Source organism: Narcine bancroftii, chromosome 3 (genome assembly GCF_036971445.1).
Source record: "Narcine bancroftii isolate sNarBan1 chromosome 3, sNarBan1.hap1, whole genome shotgun sequence".
NCBI lineage: Eukaryota > Metazoa > Chordata > Chondrichthyes > Torpediniformes > Narcinidae > Narcine > Narcine bancroftii.
Window position 1 is genome coordinate 333746863 of NC_091471.1, and position 23622 is coordinate 333770484.

General features: G+C 45.4%; 2 protein-coding genes across 5 annotated transcripts in view; one reads left to right on the forward strand and one right to left on the reverse strand.

The window, feature by feature from the left end:
- The window catches only part of tmem104 (transmembrane protein 104), a 98264-nt gene extending 84171 nt beyond the window's left edge, over positions 1-14093 (forward strand). For all 4 annotated transcript variants that reach the window (XM_069929349.1, XM_069929350.1, XM_069929348.1 and 1 more), the window contains exons 9-10: positions 6582-6675; positions 12230-14093. In XM_069929349.1, coding sequence (XP_069785450.1) covers positions 6582-6675; positions 12230-12984 — 849 coding nt within the window. In that variant the 3' untranslated portion in view covers positions 12985-14093. The remainder of the gene's footprint in view (positions 1-6581; positions 6676-12229) is intronic.
- Positions 14094-19041: 4948 nt separating this feature from the next.
- Positions 19042-23622, reverse strand: part of LOC138759241 (glutamate receptor ionotropic, NMDA 2C-like) — a 60242-nt gene continuing 55661 nt past the window's right edge. The window contains exon 13 of the mRNA XM_069929347.1: positions 19042-21212. Within this exon, the coding sequence (XP_069785448.1) occupies positions 19791-21212 (1422 nt within the window). The 3' untranslated portion in view covers positions 19042-19790. The remainder of the gene's footprint in view (positions 21213-23622) is intronic.

A 23622-nucleotide genomic window follows, 5' to 3' on the forward strand; every position in this document is an offset into this window, starting at 1 on the left:
ATTTCTTATTATTTATTTGTGTTATGTAAATTATTAATTAACCCTTCATTATCTCAAAGAAAAGGAAATGGAATGATGGTTATGTGCAGTTTGGTTTCACTTGCACCGGAACAACTGAGGATCTGCAAAAACCCCATTGCATGCTTTGTGACGCTGTCTTTTCAAACACAAATTTGAAGCCATCTAAGCTGCAGGAACACTTCAACAACTGGCATGGTGGAGCAGATGTTGCAGGCCATGATGTTGCATCATTTTTTTTTTAATTTAATTTTTTTATTTTTCACACCATAAATCACATTAGCCATGATAATGTTGCATCATTGAAATCTAAAAGGGCCCACTTTGATTCTCGAGCAACCCTTCCAAAATTAGGTTTTATATCTGCTGACAAACCACTGCTGATGGCTTCATACCACATGGCGTATAAAGTAGCCAAATCCAAGAAGCCCCATACAATTGCAGAAGTGGTGATAAAACCGTGTGCATTAGAAATGGCAACAATTGTTCTGGGAAAAGAAGCCTCAAACAAGCTTAAATTAATGCCGTTATCAAATAATGTTATTCAGAGCCGAATTGGTGATTTGAGTTTGGACATTTTGGACCAAGTTATCGCAGATATCAGGGCTAGTCCCTTGAAAATCTCTCTCCAGTTGGATGAAACAACTGATGTTGCAAATTGCAGTCAACTCATAGCATTAGTGAGGTTTGTCCATGATGGTGTCATAATGGAAGATTTCCTGTTCTGTGAAGATCTGAAAACAACCACAAAAGGAAAAGATGTCTTCCAGTGTGTGAAGGACTTCTTTGCGAAATATGACTTAGATATCCAAATTATTGGTTCTTTGTGTACCGACGGTGCCCCTGCTATGCTAGGAAATAAATCAGGATTTTTTTGCACTGATGAAACAAGAGATTCCGCACTTGCAAGGTATCCACTGTTTTCTTCATCGACATGCTTTGGCATCAAAAACATTGCCTCCAAAGTTGAAAAAAGTCCTTGATACTTCTGTGAAGACCATCAACTGGATTAGGGGTCGTGCTCTGAACCACTGCTTCTTCAAGTCACTTCGTGAAGATTTTGGAAGTGACCATTCAGTTTTGGTTTTCCATACGGAAGTCCACTGGCTGTCACGTGGGAGAGCTTTAACGCGCTTCTTCCAACTGCGAGAAGTCAAAGCTTTTCTGAAGGAACGTGAGTGACTATGATCTGCCCGGAGAAATGGAATCACAAAAATTCAACCAAATGCTAGCCTATTTGAGTGATATTTTCACTTGTATGAATGACCTGAGTGTATCTATTCAAGGGAAAAACATGAACATATTGAAATGCTGCGAAAAGTTAAATGCTTTCAAAAAAAGTTGCATCTTTGGTGTCGACGAGTTAAAAGAGGGAATCTTTCAAATTTTCCATCACTCGAAGAAATGGTTGATGACGATGAGTCGCTAATTCCAAGTGTGTGTGAAGAAATTGTGGATCATTTGGAAATACTGTCAAACTCATTTGATGGATATTTTGGAGGAGGAGAACTGGAAACTTCTGAAGAATGGATTATAAATCCATACTCCTTCAATTTGGATAATATGTCAGATGATGAAGAACTGAAGGAAGATCTTATTGAACTGCGCACAAATCGTGTTCTTGAAATGCAGTTTGAAAGCAAAACTTTGCAACAATATTGGTGTTCGGCAATGGACATGTTTCCAATACTTTGTGAAAAAGCTCTAATTGTGCTCATCCCATTCGCGACGACATACTTATGCGAGTCTGGATTTAATGCCCTTTGGTCAATCAAGACAAAATCTAGAAATCGCTTGGGCAGGCAGACAAGCGGATTGCTGTCAGCAACAAAGTGCCACGTTTTGAAAAACTCTTAAGCAATAAACAGGAACAAAAGAGTCATTAAATTTAAATTGGCTTATGAACATTTGAAAATTAGTTCTTGAATTTTTTTTAAAGAAATTTCATGCATGGATGAAAATTTAATTTTTTTGTAGGGTTTATGCAACTTTTAATTTGTTGTAATATTTTTTCTTTTCCATATGTTTCATTTTTGTTTATATATTATTAAAAATTGATTATACAAATTTGTTTTGGTCACCTTCACCTTTAATTTTAAATAAATTATTACTAAATTCTTTGGGGGTGCAGGGCATAAAAAACGTTGGGAACCGCTGCACTAGATGATCCCACGATGCCCTCTGGATATTAAAGCACCAATGAGAGAGAGAGAGTGGATCTGGTTGCCACAGGGAAATCATGACCCTGCCTGAGGCACAGAAAGCTAGTCTTGAATTCAAAGAAGTATGGGAACTGCTGCTAATAAATTACACAGGGTCCAGATAAATGCAACAGGCCCTTTGGCCCATCTATTTTGTGCCAAACTATTTACCAAGTCCCACTGAGCTGCACAAGGACTATCGCCCTCCATTCTGCTCCCATCCATGTATCGATCCAAGTATTTCTTCAATGTCAAAATCAAGCCCATATTCACCTCTTCAACTGGCAACTCATTCTCTCTCGTTTGCCCAAATGTTCCCTTTAAACATTTCACCTTTAACCCATTTCCTCTAGTTTTTGTCTCACCTAACCTCAGTGGAAAAAGCCTACTTACATGTACTTTATCTATGCCTCTCATAATTTTGTATACCTTTATCAAATCTCCCCTCTTTCCCCAGCACCCCAGGGAATAAAGACTAACCTATTTATCTTTTTCTATAACTCAGATCCTCAAGTCCTGGCAACATTCTGGTATATTCTCTCTGCACTCTTTTTATCTTAGTGCACTGTAGTTAGGTGACCAATACTCCAAATTTAGCCTCACTAATGTCTTGTGCACAAGAGAGCAGAAACCTATTTATCTTTTTCTGTAACTCAGATCCTCAAGTCCTGGCAACATTCTGGTATATTCTCTCTGCACTCTTTTTATCTTATTGATATTTTTTTCCTGTAGTTAGGTGACCAATACTCCAAATTTAGCCTCACTAATGTCTTGTGCACAAGAGAGCAGAAACACTGCTGCTCCGAACAGTTCAACCTCCTAATGCCAGCAGCGCCATACAGCTGTTAAACAGCCTGTTAGAGCAGCCAACAGTGTTTTTAAACTAAGATTCTGCAACCGTGGGTCTGCGCCCAAGATGGGGGTGCCTGTGCTCGACAGCAGCCATGGGGTGTTGCAGGTTCCGGGGAACCAGCAGACCTGCGCAGGGCACCGTAAACAGGGAGGACATCCCTCATTGAGAAGAAGAAACTGAGGAGATGGCCCTACAAGCCAGCAGTGACCACGGCGGCGTAACGGCAGTGGGCTCAGCGGCTGAGGAATCCCACACATGCTGGGGGCAATGCGGTTAGGAACCTGCTTGGACTGCGGGCTGCTAGAGACTGGCTCATGGGAACCAGGTATTAGAGCTGGGTTTTGAGTGGGTGCTGAGGGCAAGAAGGGCTCCTGATGGGACTTGGGCGCTGAAGGGTTCCTGATCAGGTCGGAGGTTTGGATCTGGAGCTCAGGTTGCCGATGAATCTTACAGGAATCTGGAGGCGAATCCACGGACACTCGGTGACTCTGAAGGGATTCTCTTTTGCTTCTTCCCCTTGTACTGTAAGAGGCGCCGGGTGACACTAATGGCAACTCTTTTTCTGCCTTACAGCAGGCAGAAAAAAAATTAGTGTAATATTACATGTTCAGTACTATTACAGGTCGAGTACCCCTTATGCAAAATGCATGGGACCAGAAGTGTTTCGGATTTTGGAATAATGTGTTTCTGGTAACTAGGCATCAGCAGAATCCCTGTATCAGCTGTTAAACTACAACCACAGAGCAGTGGGCTTTCAGGCTCTACCTACAATGCTGTGTTTTGATCAAAAGGTTACAGTGCACTATATTTTATTTCTTTCAATGGAATATTGTTGCTGGTCATGTGACACTCAAACATGGCATTTTAGATGGAAATGAATTTCAGATTTCACATGAACATAACGTTTTGTACTTACCAAAAAAAAGTTGATCTCTGCTTACAAAAGAAGATGAATGCAGCACCAAAGACTAAAAAATCTGCTGGACGGCTTTTTGCAATGTTTCCTCCAGAGTCATCACAGTGAGTGGTGCACCTGGTGATGTTGGTTGGTAACCAACTTGTCAACAGAACGTCAGAGCCCCCACATGGGCAAGTGAGGTCAGGCCACTTGTGTTGGAGCATTGTCAGATTTTCATTGTACATGAAACTATATGGATCTTGAATCTTATTCAGCCTCACCATATCATCCCAATTCCTTTACTCAGTAGTTTACACAAAAAAAAATGCTGGAGAAACTCAGTAAGTCATTCTTTATGTAGCAAAGATAAAAATACGTAACCTATGTTTTGGGGCTGAGCTCCTCATCAAGGGGTGAGTAAAAAGCAAGCAGGCACCTGAGTAAGATGGTAGGGGAGGTGCACAGGTCCACAAGCATGCAGTCATAGGTGGGTATGGGAGGGAGGGCCTTTGAAGGCCTTCCCTTTCCAAGTACACCCTTGCCAGTAAACAGCCTGTCCCAATCCATGCTTACTAGATCATTTCAGATTCCATCGTAATTGGCCTTTCTCAAGTTTAGAATCTCAACTCGAGGATCTAACCTATTCCTCTCCATAATTGTCTTGAAACTAATAACATTATGATCACTGGACACGTTGTGGCCCTACACACACTTCAGTCACCTGTTACCTTCCCTGATAGGAGATCCAGTATTCCTCTCTAGGTGGGACCTCTTATATATAGATTTAGGAAATTATCCTGAACATACTTAACAAATTCTACTCCATCCAGACCTTTTATTCTATTGGAGACTTAGTCAATACGTGGAAAGTGAAAATGACCTACTATCACAACTTTGTGACCTGCATTTGTCCGCTATCTCTGCAGATTTACTCAGATTCCTGCTGGGCCATAATAAAATCCCATTACTGTGGTAATCCCTTTCAAATTTCTCAGTTCCACCTATATAGCCTCCAGTCTATCCTGTCTGAGAACAGCTGTGACATTTTCCCTGACTAGCAATGCCACCTCTCCCCCTTGCATTACTCCCCTTCTATCTGGTCTGAAACAATAGAACCCAGGAACTCTGCCCCTTCCTGAAACCAAGCCTCACGAATGGCCACAAAGTCATAATTGCACGTGCCAATCCACACTCTGAGCTGGTTCATCTTTCCAACAATACTCCCTGCATTAAAATCCATGCTCCGCGGAACATTATTTGCACCACTCACTACATTTTGATTCCTGTCTTAATGTGCAGGCTTAACATAATTTTTCACAACCTCCCTGCAATCTGTTCCAGCTCTCTGGTTCCCACCCCCCTGTGAATCTAGTTTAACCCCTTCCCTCCCCCCCCCCCCACAACACTATCAAACCTTCCTGCAAGGAAATCAGTCCCCTTCCAGTTCGGATGCAGACTGTCCCGTCGGAACACATCCCACCTTCCCCGGAAGAGATCCAAAAATCTGAAGCCCTCCTTCCTGCACCAGCTCTTTAGCCACATTATTAAGCTCATTTCTTGAAAATCTCGTGGACTCAATCTGAGACATCAATGACCCTAGCACCAAGGTGACAACATAGCATCCAGGAGTCTCAATCTCATCCACAGAGCATCTTAGCTGTTTCCCTCATCATTGCTGCTTGCTTCTTCTCCCTTCCCTTGTGACCCACACAGAAGCTGTGGGGAAAAAAATAAGAAGCTCACAAGCACCTTGAATTTCATCTCCTTCAGCAATGGCTTTTCATGCCATCTGGGCCCTGAATTGTGGGATTCTTTTCCCAGCACCGCCCCCCCTCCCCCCCCCACCCCTGGATCCTGCACATCCAAATGCCCAAACCCCTCTGCTAAACCAATACACACTCATTTGAATTAAAGCTTCATGGTTTAAATCCCACTCCCGAGAATGAAGCAGGCAAGTCTTACCTTCGCTGTAGCTCTGACAGGACACTGTGTCTTTGAAGAAACTGCAGTTCTGCTTCTGTGGGGTTAATTAAGTGATTTAGTATGTATGGTGTGATTAGAGGTGGAAAATAGGCCAGGATAATATTAAAGTCAGATTAGATTTACCGGTAACCTCTGACTAAAGCAAAGTTGAGGGATTTCTGTTTGCTAACTTGACAATGCTTAAAATCCACAGGAATATTGACTTTTGGTAACAACAGATTCAAAAATACCCAGGTTTTAAAGAGCAGAACCAGTTAACTGGAACACTACCTTCTCACAAATTCCATTAAAATCTAAATAATTGTCCTATTTTATAGCAGTAAAAACACACAGAAATGCTGGAGGAACTCAGCCGGTCTTGCAGCATCCGTATGAGGTAAAAATATCATACATTATCAATGTTTTGGGCCTGAGCCAAGGGCGGGCTGAGGCCCATAAGGTTGGTAATATACCTTTACCTCCTATGCATGCTGCAAGACCAGCTGAGTTCCTCCAGCATTTGTGGGTTTTTTTTCACTGCAATCATAACATCTGCAGATGTTCGGTTTTCACCCTTTATTTTATAATAGAGCTGTGTTATGGGTTTTTACCTGGTACTCAATAGATTTCCCTTTTTGTTGTCATGCAGACTGCCTTTTCATTGTTGCTTGGACCATTCACCTTTTTCAATGTGCAGAAGACCAAATACCTTCAGATTATCACCTCCCTGATGAGGTGGATCGGTAAGAATTTTATTTTACAAAATAAGCTTGTCTATGAAAAGCAGTTGGTAGATTTGATCCATTGATCCCACAGTACATAGCGGAAATGTTACATGCTATAATATGCTCATTTAACAAGAGGAACTTGTTAAATTGAAAGAGTAACTTGCACAGTAAGTGTACGCCATTGAATGGCTGTTTGAGAATGGGTCTAGTGAGCTGCACTTGTGTGTTGCCATTTCAATCTGCTTTTAATTGATTTTTCTCAAGCAATTATCATGTGTGTCTTCTAACAAGAATATTTCTGTTTAAAATGAATTATCAGCGCACTCTTAATACTTCCGTGAGGTTCTTTCTCATAAAGCATTATTGATTGGTCCATAATCATCGTTTGTCATTTGTCCTCGTCACCTCCCTGAATTACTTCAACGCCATCACATGAATACAGAATGCTTTCTTTTTTAGACGAACCGTTAATCCTCATTTGCCCAGGTGACTACTTTTCCTCTAGACTTTGGGGCTGCGTTAAGATGGCATTCGCCACTTGTGGCTCAGTTCATTTGGACCTCTGCTCTTCGCCAAGTGTGTGCCTAACTCTGAAACTATCTAGGCAACGGATGATGACTTAGCACACTGAGTCCAGCTTTGGGGCACTGATCCACCAGAGAGGAGACAGGCCGATGGCCTTAATCCAGGCCTGACTGGTGTACTTATACTTTTAAATATTTATTTTTCATAATTTGTTGGTAACATAAAAGTTTTTTCATTACATTGATAGTTTGTCTTTTTAAATTATTTAATCTTTTGAATTTGGTTCCTTTAGTTATGAAGGACATATAAAAGCATTCCCAAGAGCTGTCAAAGACTCCTGGGGCATTGTGGGGCAATAGTCTGTGTGCAGCTTCTGGCGTTGGATCCTACTTCACCTCATGGGACCCCTCTCTGGGATAGGGGCTCAGGTTATTCAGCCTCTGTCTCCAGATGTTGGTAAACACTGCATTCTGGGACTGAGCGCAATGTTGGCAGTAGCTTGGGGTCGGACACTGGCAGAAGCCCATGGTCAGACCCTGTCAGCAGTAGCCTGGGATTAAGCATTGGTCCAGGGTTGCTAGTAATTCCCAGCTCATCCCCCAGTGAGAATCAGGTTTGTTTCTGCTTTGTTTGAGCTCCATTGTTCATGCCTTTTGCAACTTTTCACTGCCATGCCTTCCTCCTCATCAACCTCCACTTTTGACATCTTTGAGATGGATGAGTACTAGGCATTTTTGCTCTTCCCTCCACTTCCACATGGAGATCTCTATTTCAACAATGTAGGGACATTTGGCCCACTGGGTCCATGCCAGCTCAGACCACACTATTCCTTCTCTTATTTCTCTGTAGCCTATTCTCTTTCACATGCCCATCACCTCAACTCTGGTTCACTGTCTCTCTCTTCCCCACCCCCCCAAACCAAGCACAACATCATCAGGATGTGAGAAGAAGTGAGAGCACCCTTGTATTTGGTCACAGGGAGAATGGCAAACTCCACACACAGTATCTGTGGTCAGCATTGAACCATCTCCTTTGCTGTCCTGCAGCCGCTATGGAACTTTTCTTGCTACCCATTTACCTTTATGTGCTCTCACTCTCTCATGACAAGGAAAAATAATCTCTCCTTCAATCTGTTGGAGTGTGATCTCCTAATCTTCTTCAAACTAGATGGAGGAGGGTGAAGAGAGGTGTAGATAGAGCCTAATCTTTAAACTAGACGGAGGAGGGTGATGTAGATAGTCAATGGTGGGTTTTTTTGTGACAGTATGAGCTGTGTTCACAAATCTTTGGTTTGTGCTCTTGGGCAGAGCAGTTCCAGTCCAGTGCATCGATGAACCCTGTTCCACAGCAACGTGTTCTTCCTAGCTACTTGCCTCCGCTGCCATTTTGGGTGCCTTGTGGCTTCTGGCTCTGGCTCCAGGCTTCCTAGGATCTCAAGTATTTGCGCTGCATCAACTCCTGCTCTCTTCACTTGCCGAATTCTACGGACCACCATCTCCTCCATGCAAAAATGCCATTGGATATTGCTCTCTCCTACCATAGCTCTGTACCTCACTTGTCACTGATCTTTCCAGCACTTTATCCTCTGCCAGATACACATTCAAGTGTCAGTTCTTCTCTCACCAAGCATCAGAAGCTTGCCTCCCTGGAGACTGCCGTCTCTGCAACCTTCGACGCGGGTTTCCACTACAGCCCCGGCCACCCTCATGCTGGAGCCTCCGTCGGCAAACTCTCACCTCTGCCCCAGCTGCATACAAACGGGAGCTCCCGATGCCTCTGAAGCTGTTCCCACTCGAGCCCAATCACCTACACAACAGAACTCCTGAGGCCTCTAATGCAGTTTCCACCCCAGTCCGTCCACCCACATAATGGAGCCCCCGACATTGCTTTCCCTGGTCCACATCTATCCTGATTCCCTCACCAATTCCCACAGCAACCTTAGACTCTGCAAGGTTGGTACCTTGGATACTTCTGCTGCTTGATCCCACTGACTCAATCGTTCCCCCCCCACCACCACAACACCTTAACCTTCCCTAGCCCCTCACACCTCTCCCAACTTCCCCATCTACTCCTTTGAGCCCCCCCTTTCTTGCCATCCCCCCCATTCTCCACCTCCCTATTCTGACCCATACCCGCCACCTTCCCAATCCTCCATTCTCTCCCCCCCTGATCCCCAACACCCTCAACTCCATTGACCCCCACTCTGACCCCTGCCTGGTCTTTATTAACCCCTGCGACCTTTCCCTGTAGAGGCCTCACTTTCAATACCTTTCGCCCGCACCTCAATGACTCCCGTGCATGCCATGAGGCCAAACCATTATCTCCATGCCACTTTCTTCCACTGTGATTTTCCTCTACCAACAGAAGACTTCTTGTCCTTCCAAGCCACCTTCCTCGTCTTAGACACCTCCTCCTGGCCATCTGGAGAATCTCGTGAAATGGCACGAGAATAACCTGAGTCTCTACGTAGACAAGACAAAGGAGATGAACATGGACTTTAGGAGGACAAGGAACAACCACCCTACACTACGCATTAATAACTCGGTAGTGAGAGCGTAAAGAACATGAAGTTCCTTGGAGTCCACTTAACAAGTGACCTATCCTGGACGCACAACATTTCCTCACTTGTCAGGAAGGTGCAACAGCGACTGCACTCCCTTAGAAGGCTGAGGTGGGCATGGCTTACAGCCACTGTCCTGTCAACTTTCTACAGGACCTCTGATGAGAGTGTCTGGCCGGCTGCATCAAAGTGTTGAACAGTTGATGAGGAGCATTGGATCGGAGGTCAATCCACAGGACCATTAGAGCAGCAGAGAGGATCACTGAGGTTCCCCACACACCATCAACATGATCTACTGGTATCCTTGTTTGAAGAGGGCTCACAGAATCGTTGAGGACTCCTGCCACTCGACGCACAGCATCTTCCAGCTACTCCCATCAGGAAAGAGATACAGGAGAATCAAGGCCGTAACCACCATGCTGAGAAACAGCATCCCATGGGCGGTGAGACTGCTGAGTGACTAATGATCTGCTCCTACAAGCCCTCTGAGCCTCGACTATTTATTCAACAATAGTTATTTATTTTTATTTATGAATATACACTTGCATATGTATCATTTGTCTGTATTTGTGATATGGCTGTATGTTTTTGCACCGAGGAGAAGAGAACGCTGTTTCTTCAGGCTATACTTATACAATAAACTTGAACTTGAAATTTTCCAACTGCTGCCGAGATATCAACTGTCTGAACTTGACCACATCCATCACTTATTCTAATCTCGCTTCCTCAGGTTGCTCTCCCTCTACACTAAACCCAACCTCACTATCAACCCCGCAGACAAGGGCAGTACTGTTGTGGTCTGGCACACTGACATCTACCTTGCTGCAGGCAGACAACAGTTCTCAGACACCTCCTCTTGAATTCCCTGCAACAGGATCCCACCAGAGAATATCGGACTGCCATCTTGTGTACTCTCTCTAACCTCATCACTTCCAGTCATCTCCCTCCCACAGCCTCCAGCCTCATTGTCTCTCAACCCCACACAGCCCAGTTTTACCTTCTACCCAAGGTCCATAAACCCAATTTTCCCAGTAGACCCATTGTTATCACGTGCTCCTTCCCCACTGAACTGGTATCAACTTGCCTCCATTTTTTTTCTCCCGCAGTCCTACCGACATACGTGATACCTCACATGCCCTTCATCACTTTAACAACTTCCAATTCCCTGAACCAGTCCACCACCACCATCTTCCACGTGGTAGAACTTGTCTTCACCCTCAACAACTTCTCCTTTGAACCATCCCACTTTCTCTGCCACATTGATGACTACTTTGATGCGGCCTCATGTACCCATGATGAGCTCATTGACTTCATCCACTTTGCTGCCAACTTCCACCCAACCTCAAATTCACTTGGTCCATCTCTAGCCACACTCTCCCCTTTCTCAATCACCATCTCCATCTCGGAAGACAAACTTTCCTCGGAGATTTTCTACAAACCCACAAACTCCCACAATTACCTTGACTACACCTCTTCACATCCTGTCCCCTATAAGAAGTCTATTCTGTTCTCTCAATTCCTCTGTCTCTTTCTCTATCTTCTCCCAGAATGAAGTCTTCCATTCCACAGATATCCTCCTCCTTCAAACAACATGGCTTCCCCTCTACCTTACCCTCCGGGCCTAGACATAACAAGGACAGGATTCCTTTTGTCCTCACCTACTACCCCATCAGCCTCCACATCCAACATATGCCACCTACGGCATGATCCAGACACATTTTCCATGTGTGCTTTCTGCATGGACAGCTCCCTAATCCACTCATCCTTCCCACTAATCGCCCCCTTGGTACCTACCCCTGTGACTTCAGGAAGTGCCACATTTGTGACCACATCTCCTCCTTCACCGCCATTTGGGACCCCAAACAGTCCTTCCAAGTGAAGCAACACAGGGGTCATTGACATCTGGTCCTCTCACTGTGCCCCTCCCTACATGACATCTGGCCTTTCATGCTCCTGATGGCACCCTCTTGGTACATCACAAGTGTCTAGAGTGATCACCTTTAGTCATTGTAGTCATTTAAAATGTTAATGTGATGGACTGAAAATATCAACCTTCTTTCCCTACAGATGCTGCCTGGCCTGCTGAGTGTTGCCAGTCATTCCTGATTTTATTGTGTAGTTTGGTTTCTCTGTGTAAATCGGTCTTTTACAACTTTTTTTCCCTACAGACGCTGCCTGGCCTGCTGAGTGTTGCCAGTCATTCCTGATTTTATTGTGTAGTTTGGTTTCTCTGTGTAAATCGGTCTTTTACAACTTTCTTTCCCTACAGACGCTGCCTGGCCTGCTGAGTGTTGCCAGTCATTCCTGATTTTATTATGTCTGTTTGGTTTCTATGTGTAAATCTGTCTTTTACAACTTTCTTTCCCTACAGACGCTGCCTGGCCTGCTGAGTGTTGCCAGTCATTCCTGATTTTACTTCTGTCTGTTTGGTTTCTCTGTGTAAATCGGTCTTTTATTCCTGACTGCTGTTTGCTTGCCTTTCAGCTTTTATTATCATGATCATTCTGGCTTTGATCAGGATCAGCAAAGGGAAAGGAGAGGGTCATCCACAGATCGCCAACTTCTCTGGAATCCCCAACTTGTTTGGAGTGTGTGTCTATTCCTTCATGTGTCAGCATTCTCTGCCCTCCCTCATCACTCCCATCAGTAAGAAGAGGCACATGAACACGTTGGTCTTGGTCGATTACGTGCTCATCCTGGCCTTCTACAGCCTTCTATCCTTTACTGCCATCTTCTGCTTCAGTCACCTGAAGGACATGTACACCCTTAACTTCACCAGCAACTGCGATGTTGTCAGTGTGCCCTTTATCCGCTACTTCTTGGGGCTCTTTCCCGTTTTCACAATCAGCACAAACTTCCCAATAATTGCAGTCACCTTGCGTAATAACTGGAAGACAGTCTTTCACAGGGACGGGGGAATGTATCCGTGGCTAATTGACCGAATTGTCTTTCCCCTGATCACCATTGTTCCAGCCATACTCGTGGCATTCTGCACCCATGATTTGGAGACCCTTGTGGGCATTACTGGTTCTTATGCAGGCACTGGCATTCAGTACATTATCCCTGCCTGTCTGGTCTACTTCAGCAGAAAGGACATTGAACTGGTCTTTGGAAATGTTCAAAACAAGCACAGATCCCCCTTCAAGCACACTTTCTGGGTCCTGTTCGTGCTGGTGTGGTCAATGTCCTGCTTCATGTTTGTGACGACCAACATTGTACTGATGGAAACCAAGTACTGAGCCCTCACACTGTCAGACTGGATACCTGCCCTGCCTATCAGACTTGAAAGCCCTCATTTGCTCCCATTGCATCACTGAATGCCTTTGCTCTGGCTAAAATGTGAAGATTTTGCAGGTCTCCATATCGTGCTACCTGGTTGCTGTTTTGTAAGTCCGCATATAATTCTTCCTCTCCATCAGAAGGTACCGATCCAGTTTACTTTTGACAGTTTGGCAATGTTATGTCAGATAATTTAATATAAATGAGTGGCTTCTCGTAAAAGGAATTGTGCACAGTATTAACCCTGGGATGATCCACAACGTGTGACTGTCCTGGTCCAGCGTCAGGTGTCCTGCTCTGTACTGTTATGGCTGAGGAATGTTCTTGTTAACCAAGACCATTTCTTTATTATTTAAAATTATTGGTGACAATCAAACATGGCTATAGATGGTATAGCTTAAAACCTCAGCTGTAAAAGCATTTGCTGCAGTTGTGTGGGATGAAGCAGAGTGATAACATGCTGATTTGAAAATAAAGGGAACATGTTTTCTAAAGAATATACAAACCCCCAGTCTCTCTTGGCTGCTGACCTGCCAGGAAGTGCACGTTGCTCCTGGTGCAGCAGTTCTTGGCGACATCTCCAATTCAAGCCTTCCTTCCTGTCTGCAGTAATGTGGGGTCTGCCCCCACTGCTCCCAGTATCCCACTGTCCCACGTTCCTCCAGTGCCTTGTACTCTTGTTTGTGAGGGAACGTACTTCGTTTACTCAGACCGTTAAGCTGTGCCTATTTTTCAAACTCTCCTTTTGGAGAGACGGGGATGTGTGAAAGGGACGGTGTGGTGACCCTGCCGAGTGCTCCACTCAGCTGCTGGGCTGGCCTGTAACCATGAAATGTGCAGGCAGCCTTGGGTTCACCACCCAATCACCAGCCTCTGCCCTCAGTTGCTGTTTTGTCACAGCCTTCACTCCGCTGCTGGTCCCAGAATGCATCATGTTTTGTAAAGGAAGAGTTAATGAACAGTTATAAATATTGCAGGTAAAGTGGCGAGGTTTTAGTATCAAGCTCTGTAAAACAATGTATTGTTTGCATCCCCTGTTCTAATTGTACAGTAAAGTATTGGAACCTGATTTGTCTTCCTTGTTGTCAATCATGAACACAATCTCCACTCTCTTATTCAGTAAACCCTCATGTACCCACTACAGAGCCCAGTCAATCACAATGACATCTACCCAGGTAACAGGTCCCACTGATATCGTGCAGGAAATCTGCAGTTCAGAACTTCATTTGTGATGGTCATCGAATCCCATGATTCCCAGAATCAGACCGCTTCAGCCCAACTTGTCCATGCTGACCAGAGTGCCTGTCTGAATTGGTCCTATTTGACTGCATATGGTCTACATCCCTCTGATCCTTTCCAATCCACATAACTGTCCAAATATCTTTTACATCATAATTAAATCCACCTCTACCACACCCTCTGGAAGCTCATCCCATATACCACGTTCCTGTGTGTGGTAAAAGCTACCCTTCGGATCGTGTTTTTTTTTAATCTTTCTCCTCCTCTTTCTCCTCCTCTCTCCAGATGTAGAAGTACAATCTGTGGAAGCCCAAGTGTAGTGGTTACTGGCTGATTCCAGAGATACCCTTTGAGTTTTTACAAATGACTTCAGCAGTGATAAGATCAGGCCCCATGAGTTTGCTGATCTCTAATCCCCTCCTGCATTACTAGGGTCCATTGGACAAGGATCAAATAGAATGAAACTCAGCAGTTGCTGAATGAGATGGCAATGAACCACAACTTTATCAGGCAGCAGAGGGTAAGCAGGGTGAGTCTTGCATCAAGACTCGGGCAGTGCGGTACAGTTCGGGTGTTGTGGATATCAGCTGTTCGGGACACCAAGTCGTTGGAGAGAGAAAGCCTTGATGGTTGGACAGCTGTGGTGCTTGAATGTTGAGGGTACACTGAGTCAGGGTAACCATAAGAAATAGGAGGAAGAGTCAACCATTCAGCCCGTCGAGCCTGCTCTGCCATTCAATAAGATTGTGGCTGATCTGATCATTGACTCAACTCCACCCAACCTGCCTTTTCCCCATATCCCTCAATTCCTTTTGTTTTATGTAAAAATCTAGCTAACTGAACCTTCAATATGTTTAATGAATTCGCCTCAACTGCTTCCCTGGGCAGAGAATTCCTCAGATTCACGACTCTCTGGGAAAAACAGTTTTTCCTCATCTCCATCTTAAATTGACTCCCCTGAATCTTGAGGTGAAAACAATTTTCATGCCTATATCCCTTTCATAATTTCATGTTTCTTAAGATCTCTCATTGTTCTGAATTTGAGTGAATATAATCCCAGACGATTTAGTCTCTCCTCATAGGTTAACCCCCTCATCTCCTGGATCAACCTGGTGAACCTCCTCTGGACCACCCCCAAGGCCAGTACATCCTTCCTCAAGAATGGAGCCCAGAACTGCACACAGTTCTCCAGGTGTGGCCTCGCCAGTACCTTGTACAGTTGCAGCCAGACTTCCCTGCTCTTGAATTCAATTCCTCTAGCGATGAAGGCCAACACTCCACATACACAACCTGTTGTACCTGCAACCCAACTTTTTGCGATTCATGCACAAGCACTTCCAAGTCCTTCTGCATGACAGCATGCTGCAGTCTTTCACCATTTAAATAATAATCTGCTCTTCTATTTTTCCTACCAAAGTGGATGGTAACTAACGTTGTTCTCCATCTTCCAGACCTTTGCCCACTTACCTACCTTAACTAGTTCCTTCTGCAGCCTCCACATCCTCTGTACAGTTTGCTTTTCCACTCAATTTAGTATCAACTGCAAACTTGTCGACACGACATTCTGTTCCCTCTTCCAAATCATCAAGGTAAATTGTGAACAGCTGCGGGCCCAGCACCGACCCCTGCTCCACCCCACTTACCAGTGTCTGCCAATCAGAAAAACATCCATTTATCCCGACCCTCTGCCTTCTGTCAGTTAATCAATCCACGCCAATGTACTTCCCCCGACTCCATTCATCTGTATCTTATTGCTAAGCCTCTTGTGTGGCACCTTATCAAACGCCTTCTGGAAATCCAAATATACAACATCAACCTGTTCCCCTCTATCTACCGCACCCATTATATCCTCAAAGAACTCCAGCAAGTTTATCAAACAAGACCTGCCCTTTCTGAATCGATGCTGCGTCTGCCTGATGGAACCCCTTCGTTCAAAATGTCTCACTATTTCATCGGTTGGAGGGATGGTATACATACAGTGAATGGTTGGGGTGCATTTATATTAAGGTTTGGCTACAGAGAATGTAAGGTGTCTGTAGATGCACGATGTGCTGGGAGAATAGATGAGAATGTAGATGGGTGCATATACATTGGATATCAAGACTAATATGTTGGAAGTTGGGCTATCGTTTTGGAAGTAGCTGGGGTCGTGTTTATAGTATGAGATGGACACAAAGGTATGAGTTAGGGCAACATCAGGAGAATCCAAGTATAGACATAACAATCTCACAACACTGGGCTGACCCTGACCTTGCTATCAGGTCTGTATTCATACTGAGATCTCCTGAGCTGTTGTGTCTGAGCTCAGCTGCAGTAAATTTTATTGTTGAGCTTTGTCAGCTCACTGATCGTTTGAAGTTACTTGAGCATTGAAATCGCTCTGGTTTTGATAAGGAGGGCTCCATTTAGGTTGTGATTTCCCTCTTCAACCACGGTGTCTGCAGATTTTTGTAATTTACTCTGAATATATTTGGATACAACTCATACCTGATGTCCCTTGTGTAAGTCATCCTGAGATCTTGCGCTGCCTGTACTGGAGAATTTGAATCTATTCATGGAATGTAGCTCATTTGTTTGGACTCAGTTTAATTACGGAGAATTCAATTCTCCGTAATGTTAGAACTTGGTTCCCTCTGAAATTATTCTAACTTTGGGATGAATTTGATCTGTGTTTTCCCTCTTGGACTATGTGTCTTTGAAACCTCATTGATGCAGTAAAACCCCTGGAATCCGGCACCTACGGTGATTGGTAGATGCTGAATAAGTGAATTTTCCCATTGCTTGAGGTTGGGTGATTGGCAAACTAATAGCGAATCACAGCAATTTTAAACGTATTTTTTACCTACTTCTGCAATATTTTTGCCGGTTGCTTGAATTTCTGATTTACTGTATTGGCATTTGATTCATTTTGACACCTGTACTTTTTGAAGTTGATTCATTCGGAGATCCAATTGTTTAAGGCTTTAATTTGTCTCACTGTGATTTTGGATTCCAGTTCTAGCACTCTACTTTCTATCCTTCCCCGGGTTTATTTTCATTTACACCACCTTTAGACTGACCGGCTGTGATTAACGAACCCCCACCTTCTGAACTGGCACCAATGGCACTTTATCCTTCAATTTTTCCATCTCGCTCATCAGAGATATTGCCTCTGTTCTCTTTGCCTCTTCCCCATACTTTGCAACTGAATGGAGTTAAACAGGAAGGCCTGCAGATTATGGTTGTAGTGCAATACACAAAAGTGCTGGAGAGACTCAGCAGGTCAATCAGCGTCTGTAGGAAGCAAAAGGATATAAGCAACGTATCAGGCCTGAGCCCTTTGTCAAGGTATGAGCAAAAGGCATACCTTGAAAGGGAGGGAAGAAGGGGCAGGGGGAATAGGCAAAGGTGGATATGGGTGGAGGGGAGAAGAGAAAAATGCTGAGAAGTGATAAGGATTGGGGGTGTCTCTCTGAAGGGAGACCGAAAGAGGTAGTGAGTGAGAGAAAAGGAGGCAGCAGGATAGGGAAAGAGAGAGACAGGAAGGGCCTAACAGAAACTGGAGAAGCTGATGTTAATGCCATCTGTTTGGAGAGGGCCCAGACAGAATGTAAGGTGTTGTTCCTCCAATTTGTGGGTGGCCTCATTTTGGCAGTGCACAAGGCCATGAATGTTCTGGAACTTCTGAGATGCCCTTCAGAAAAACAGTCCTTCCCCTTTACTGCCACCAATTCAACCCACACCTTCATCTCTCTCCCACATATCAAGGCCATGAATGTTCTGGAACTTCTGAGATGCCCTTCAGAAAAACAGTCCTTCCCCTTTACTGCCACCAATTCAACCCACACCTTCATCTCTCTCCCACATATCATCCCTGGCCTCCTCTGACCCCAGACACGACCAAGACAGGATTCCCCTTGTTCTCACCCACCAGCCTCATCATCCAACATATTCTCCACAATTTCCGCCACCTACGACGTGATCCCACTACCAGACACTGCTTTCAGCAGGGATCACTCCCTCCAGGACCCTGTCCACTCATCCCTTCCCGCGGATTTCCCCCACAGTATTTACCCCCACATGACCACAGAAGATTATACCCTGGACCCACACTTCTCACCACCATTCGGTGCCCCAAACACTCTTTCCAAGTGAAGCAACGCTTTACTTTTGAATCTGTGCATCCAGTGCTCCTGTTGTGGCCTCCTCTACGTGTTAAGACTGGGCGCAGACTAGGAGATCATTTCGTTGAGCACCTTTATTTTATCCACTGCAATGACAGGGAGCTCCCAGTGGCCCAACTATTTCAATTCCACGCTCTGTTCCCACATTAACATATCTGTCCTTGGCCTCATGTTTTGACTTCCCCAGTTTCTGTTAGGACCCTTCCCATCTCTCCCTTTTCTTATCCATCTCCCTACCCCTTACCCTTCCCTCTCTATTCAGAGACTATCCCCTCCCCCTATCACTGAGCTTTTTCCTCTTCTGCCCTCCCACCCATATCCAACTATGGCTTCTTACCTGTTGGTCTGCGCTCCTCCCCCGTCCCTTTTTCTCCCCTCTCCTTCCCCCGCCTTTTTATTCAGTTGACTGCCTATTTTCTGCTCATAACTTAACGAAGGTCTAAGTCCCGAAACATTAGTCCTATCGCCACGGGGTGACCTGCTACATATCTTCAGCCCTTTTGTATATTTGCTCTGCAACTTCATGTTAGTTCTCAGAGTTTTCCCCACTCCCAATTTTTTTTTAAATAAAACCTCTTCAACCTGAAACACCAAATCCCATTTATTTTCAATTCTGATCAAGTTTACATCTGAGAGTGTCAGGTCAGGAGCATTTGATTATTCCAAACTTTCGACCTGTGCCAGAGTGCAAACCAGGGATGTCCCTGCAAACCCTGTCTTGACTTGTGCTGAGGGACTCCAGTTAACACAGGGGTAGGAGCTTCTCCAGTGGGGAGCTGGCTGAAACTGGTTTACGGCTGAGGTTGGTGCTGGTTCCGGGTGTGACATGACAAACGACCATGCTTTGGAGCAGTTCACGGTCTGGAAGCACCTTGAGATGTTCTGTAATCTACTTCTATACAAGCACCGTCCCATGAATGATTTTTCATTTTACAGTCACGCAGCAGGTCATTCAGGCAGATCTTAGAGCCGAGCGGTTGCTACTTAGTTAAAGGTGAAACGAAAGCTCCTTCATTCAGCCAAACACTACATTTATCTGGTTTCAAGAAATGAAATGGGATGCTTCATTTCTATTACAAGGGCTGGTCTCCCAAGAAAGTCACAGACTTTAAGCATCCTAAGTTCTTCTGCTTCCATTTTCTTTTGCGCTCCTCGGTCAGGCCCTAGGGACGTGACAGCTTTTTGCTATGGACGTCGTGTGTGGGAGCAACAGGTGAGTGAGCCAAGAAAGATCAGGATGATGATCTTCTCAATGCAACGTGATATACCACTGATTGAGCTGCACTGAGACTCAAGTCATTAAAACTCTTTGAACAAAGAAGCGGGCATCTGAATGGAAGGTAACCTGATGAATTTTAATATTCCTACACCTCAGATTCCAAACTTAAAATCCTTGCGCATTTTCTCAAACGAGGGGAATTGCCCACTGCTCTTCTGGTCTCCAGGTGAAAGCTGCCCCTGCTTCTTGTTCCTCGATGGGTCGTTTTGCTTCGGCCGGCCGCGGGCTCTCTCCAAGGACTCTCCTGGTGTGTGGACCTGTCTTCTGAATACTTCATGCGAATGCCTTTATCACAGGGCCAGTAGCCAGGCCCAGTTAGCCACCTGTGGTGCTGGGATCCCCACCGGTGCTGCCAGACGTACAGCGAGGGCCTCAGCCAGGAGTTGCGCTGCAATGCAAAGGCGGCACACCTCAGGCTCCCTGAGCTTTGTTGGCATGCCTCCCTGTAGGAAGGAGGCCTGGCAGACGAGGAATACTTGAGCTTGCTGGGAGAGCGGAGATCCAAGTGCAGCAGTTTGAGGCCCGAGTACCCCTCCCTCATTTTGGCAGCTTCCAGCACTTCTCCATCATGACTACGGAATGAGGCGACACTCTCTCCTTGTGACCCTGACGTCAAATTTCCGAATTTGACCTGGAATCTCGTGGTTTCCTCATCATCCCTTGTTGCTTTAATATATGAAGCTCGTCTAGTTAGTTGGTATGATTTCTGCAGTTCTGGCCCAGAGTAGCATCTGCTGCAGGAGCTTGGGTTCCCCTGTTTTGCATGTGATACTGAGGGCCTCAGGTTTCCCTCAAGCCTCTTCTCTTCCTTTCTACCACAAGGTTTCAGGGCAGGTACCATCTCTGTGCTGCACTGAGCTCCTACACTTCCTCCAAGATATGCTAACTTTGTGCAAGGCGAGGGAAGTCGTCTTCTGAAATATTTCCGATTGTAAATATCCTGTAAATATTTGTCACTGTATATAAATGGGGTATTAGAAGAGTTCACGGTCTTTCCTCTGTCAAATTCCTTGCTGTGTTCTGAAAGTGCAGGAAGCTGACGAGGATGAGTGGGATGAGGGATGTGGTTTCCAATAGACCTTGGAGCAAGTTGATTGCCAATTGACCTGTGTTTGTATTTTGTAAGTGTCTGATGTGGCCAGCCTGACTCCTGTTCAGATACTCTGGTGGCAGAGTGTGGGGATGAAGCTGGTGCCGACTCTGACTGGCAGCACAATGGCTGCCTTCTGGCAGCAAGTCTGCTCTCGGTGGAACACACTCCTTTGACCCTTTGCGATGGACCTTTAGGAAAATCCCTCGAAATGTTACCACCTGCAGTCTCCCAAGGCTCGACTGTCTTTGTACCACTCTCTGGAGAATGCCCCTTGTTCGTGGAGGTGGCCAAATCTTGGGCTGCTTGCAGCATCTTCAACATTTCAGCTTGAGAGAAGTTGGAGGAGATGATGGGTGAAGCAATGTGAAGTGGGCTGGGCACCACCTGGACACCATTGCAACAGCTGTAAACTCCCTGAAACAGAGCGGAAAGCATTAGTCTCAGACAAGGCAGCTTTAAGGTAATACCAACTGTTTCATTACTAACCCAGTAGCTGCAGGATCATTTACAATCTGGTCTTCATTCAGGGGTAAAGGCCTGAAAAGTCAAATTTCTCAATGTGCTACTGATTAGCTTTGAAGAATTATTCCCAGCACAGACTTAGCACGGAATAGGCACATGTGAGGCAGATCCAGATGCAGTTACATTTTGCACTGTCATTTCAGATAGTGACATTTAGTTAAGGGAAGGATGCTGTCGCGTTTTGCCCAATAAAGAGAAGTACAAAGTTGCTCACGTTTGCCAGAGTTCAGGAAAGACATTAACAGTGAGCTGAGGAATCAGGGGATTCCGTTTTGGGGAATTAAAGTTGACTGGTTGAGGTTATATTTGGAAACATTCTGATGTTCGTGTGCCCTGGGTTTGAGAAAGATGCCGAAAGAATAAATCGAAATATTCAGGTGAGGACAGCCATTGCCCCAAGGTGAGATTTCCCTCTCGGGCTAACTGACTGGGTTCTAGATTCCCCCCTCAGAATAACTGGCTGGGTTCTAGATTTCCCCCTCAAGCTAACTGAATGGGTTCTATATTTCCCCCTCAGGCTAACTGGCTCTGTTCTAGATCCCCCTCAGGCTAATTGGCTGGGTTCTATATTGCTCCTCAGGCTAACTGGCTGGGTCCTAGATTCCACCCTCAGCATAACTGGCTGAGTTCTAGATCCCCCTCAGGTTAACCGGCTGTGTTCTAGATTTCACCCTCAGGCTAACTGGCTGGGTTCTAGATTTCCCCTCGGCTAATTGGCTGGGTTCTAGATTTCACCCTCAGCATAACTGGCTGGGTTCTAGATCCCCCTCAGGTTAACTGGCTGTGTTCTAGATTTCTCCATCAGGCTAACTGGCTGGGTTCTAGATCCCCCCTCAGGCTAACTGGCTGGGTTCTAGATCGACCCCCAGGGTAACTGGCTGGGTTCTAGATTTCCCCTCTCACCTTGCTTCAATACCACAGGTGAGATATTTCCTGAGCTTTGGGAGCAGTTTTGAAAACTATGGTTGGGACATCCCAGAGTTCCCTCATAGTCATGGTGTTTTGCAGTACAGCTTAAGCCCAACTGACCAAGTTGTCTCCTGCATTTAACCCATTAAACCTTTCCTAGCTATGTTTCTGTCTGTATTTAATTTAAATGTGGTAATTGTCCCCACCTCCACCACTTTCTTTGCCAGCTCGTTCCACAAACCCACCACCCTCTGTGTGAAGAGGGTGCCCTCATGTCCCCTTTTAAACCTTCCCGTCTCATTGGAAACAAAAATACACCCTCTTCTTTTAGACTACTAGCCTGGGATAAAGCCTGTTTACCTTATCCATACCCTTCATTTTATACACCTCAACAGGACCCTATCAGCTTCCAATGCTCCAGGGAGATAGGTCCTGGCCTATCCTTATAACTCGAGCTCACCATCCCTGGTGAAATTCTCATGAATCTTTTTCTGTGCCCATTCTCAAGCTCAGTCACCTTCACTTATCATTCATGCCATGCTTGCACGGTAAAGACGAGATAGCGTTAATGATATCTTTCCAACCCTCTCGGATTGGCCAGTTAGTCAACCAACCACTATGCCTTTGAGATGTGGGAGCATCCAGAGGCAAAAAATTGAGATTCATCCAGTGAAGAAATAGTTTTGGTACGAACGGAGACATTTGGGCAGTAACATGGGACATCCTTGTTTATCGTGAACATAGCTACTTCCTTTGGAGGGCATGGTTAGCGTAGCAGTCAGTGCAACGCTATTAATGCGCCAGTGACCCGGGTTAAATGTAAAATGGTGTTAACATTAGGTCACATTGGACCAACCTCCGCCCCATCCTATGTCCACTCTCTCCACCTGCCTCCCTCCTTTCCTTGAAGCTCCTCCCTGTCCTGCAGTCGAGTTAACCTCCTCATCCCGGAATGATTTCCTGCAGCACCGACCGGTTGTGGCCTGCTGACCCGGGGAAGCCCTGACTGTGCCTGCCAGTAAATATTGGCCATCAGCCTGTGGGATCCAGACGCTAGCTTCACTCTGGTGCCGCTGGTCCAGTCCGGTCTCGCCCCTCCAGCCCGATGATGTCAGGGCCTATTACCTGCGAGCTGAAACCCGCACATTCCAAACTCAACGGTTGTCTGTTCGAAATCTGATCCACTGCCTGCCTGGCATGGCAGCACTCAATTGTCCCATAATGCACTGCACTACAGTAGCTGAACCAACCGCTTTTGTAGTTAATTGCTGAGTGTTGGTTTGCGGGCGGATAAATTTGGATCCAGCCTGCAGGGCCGAAGGTTGCCCACCCCTGATCTAGATGATAATGTGCTAAACTGGATCAGCAAATTTGTAGATGCCACAAAGGTCGG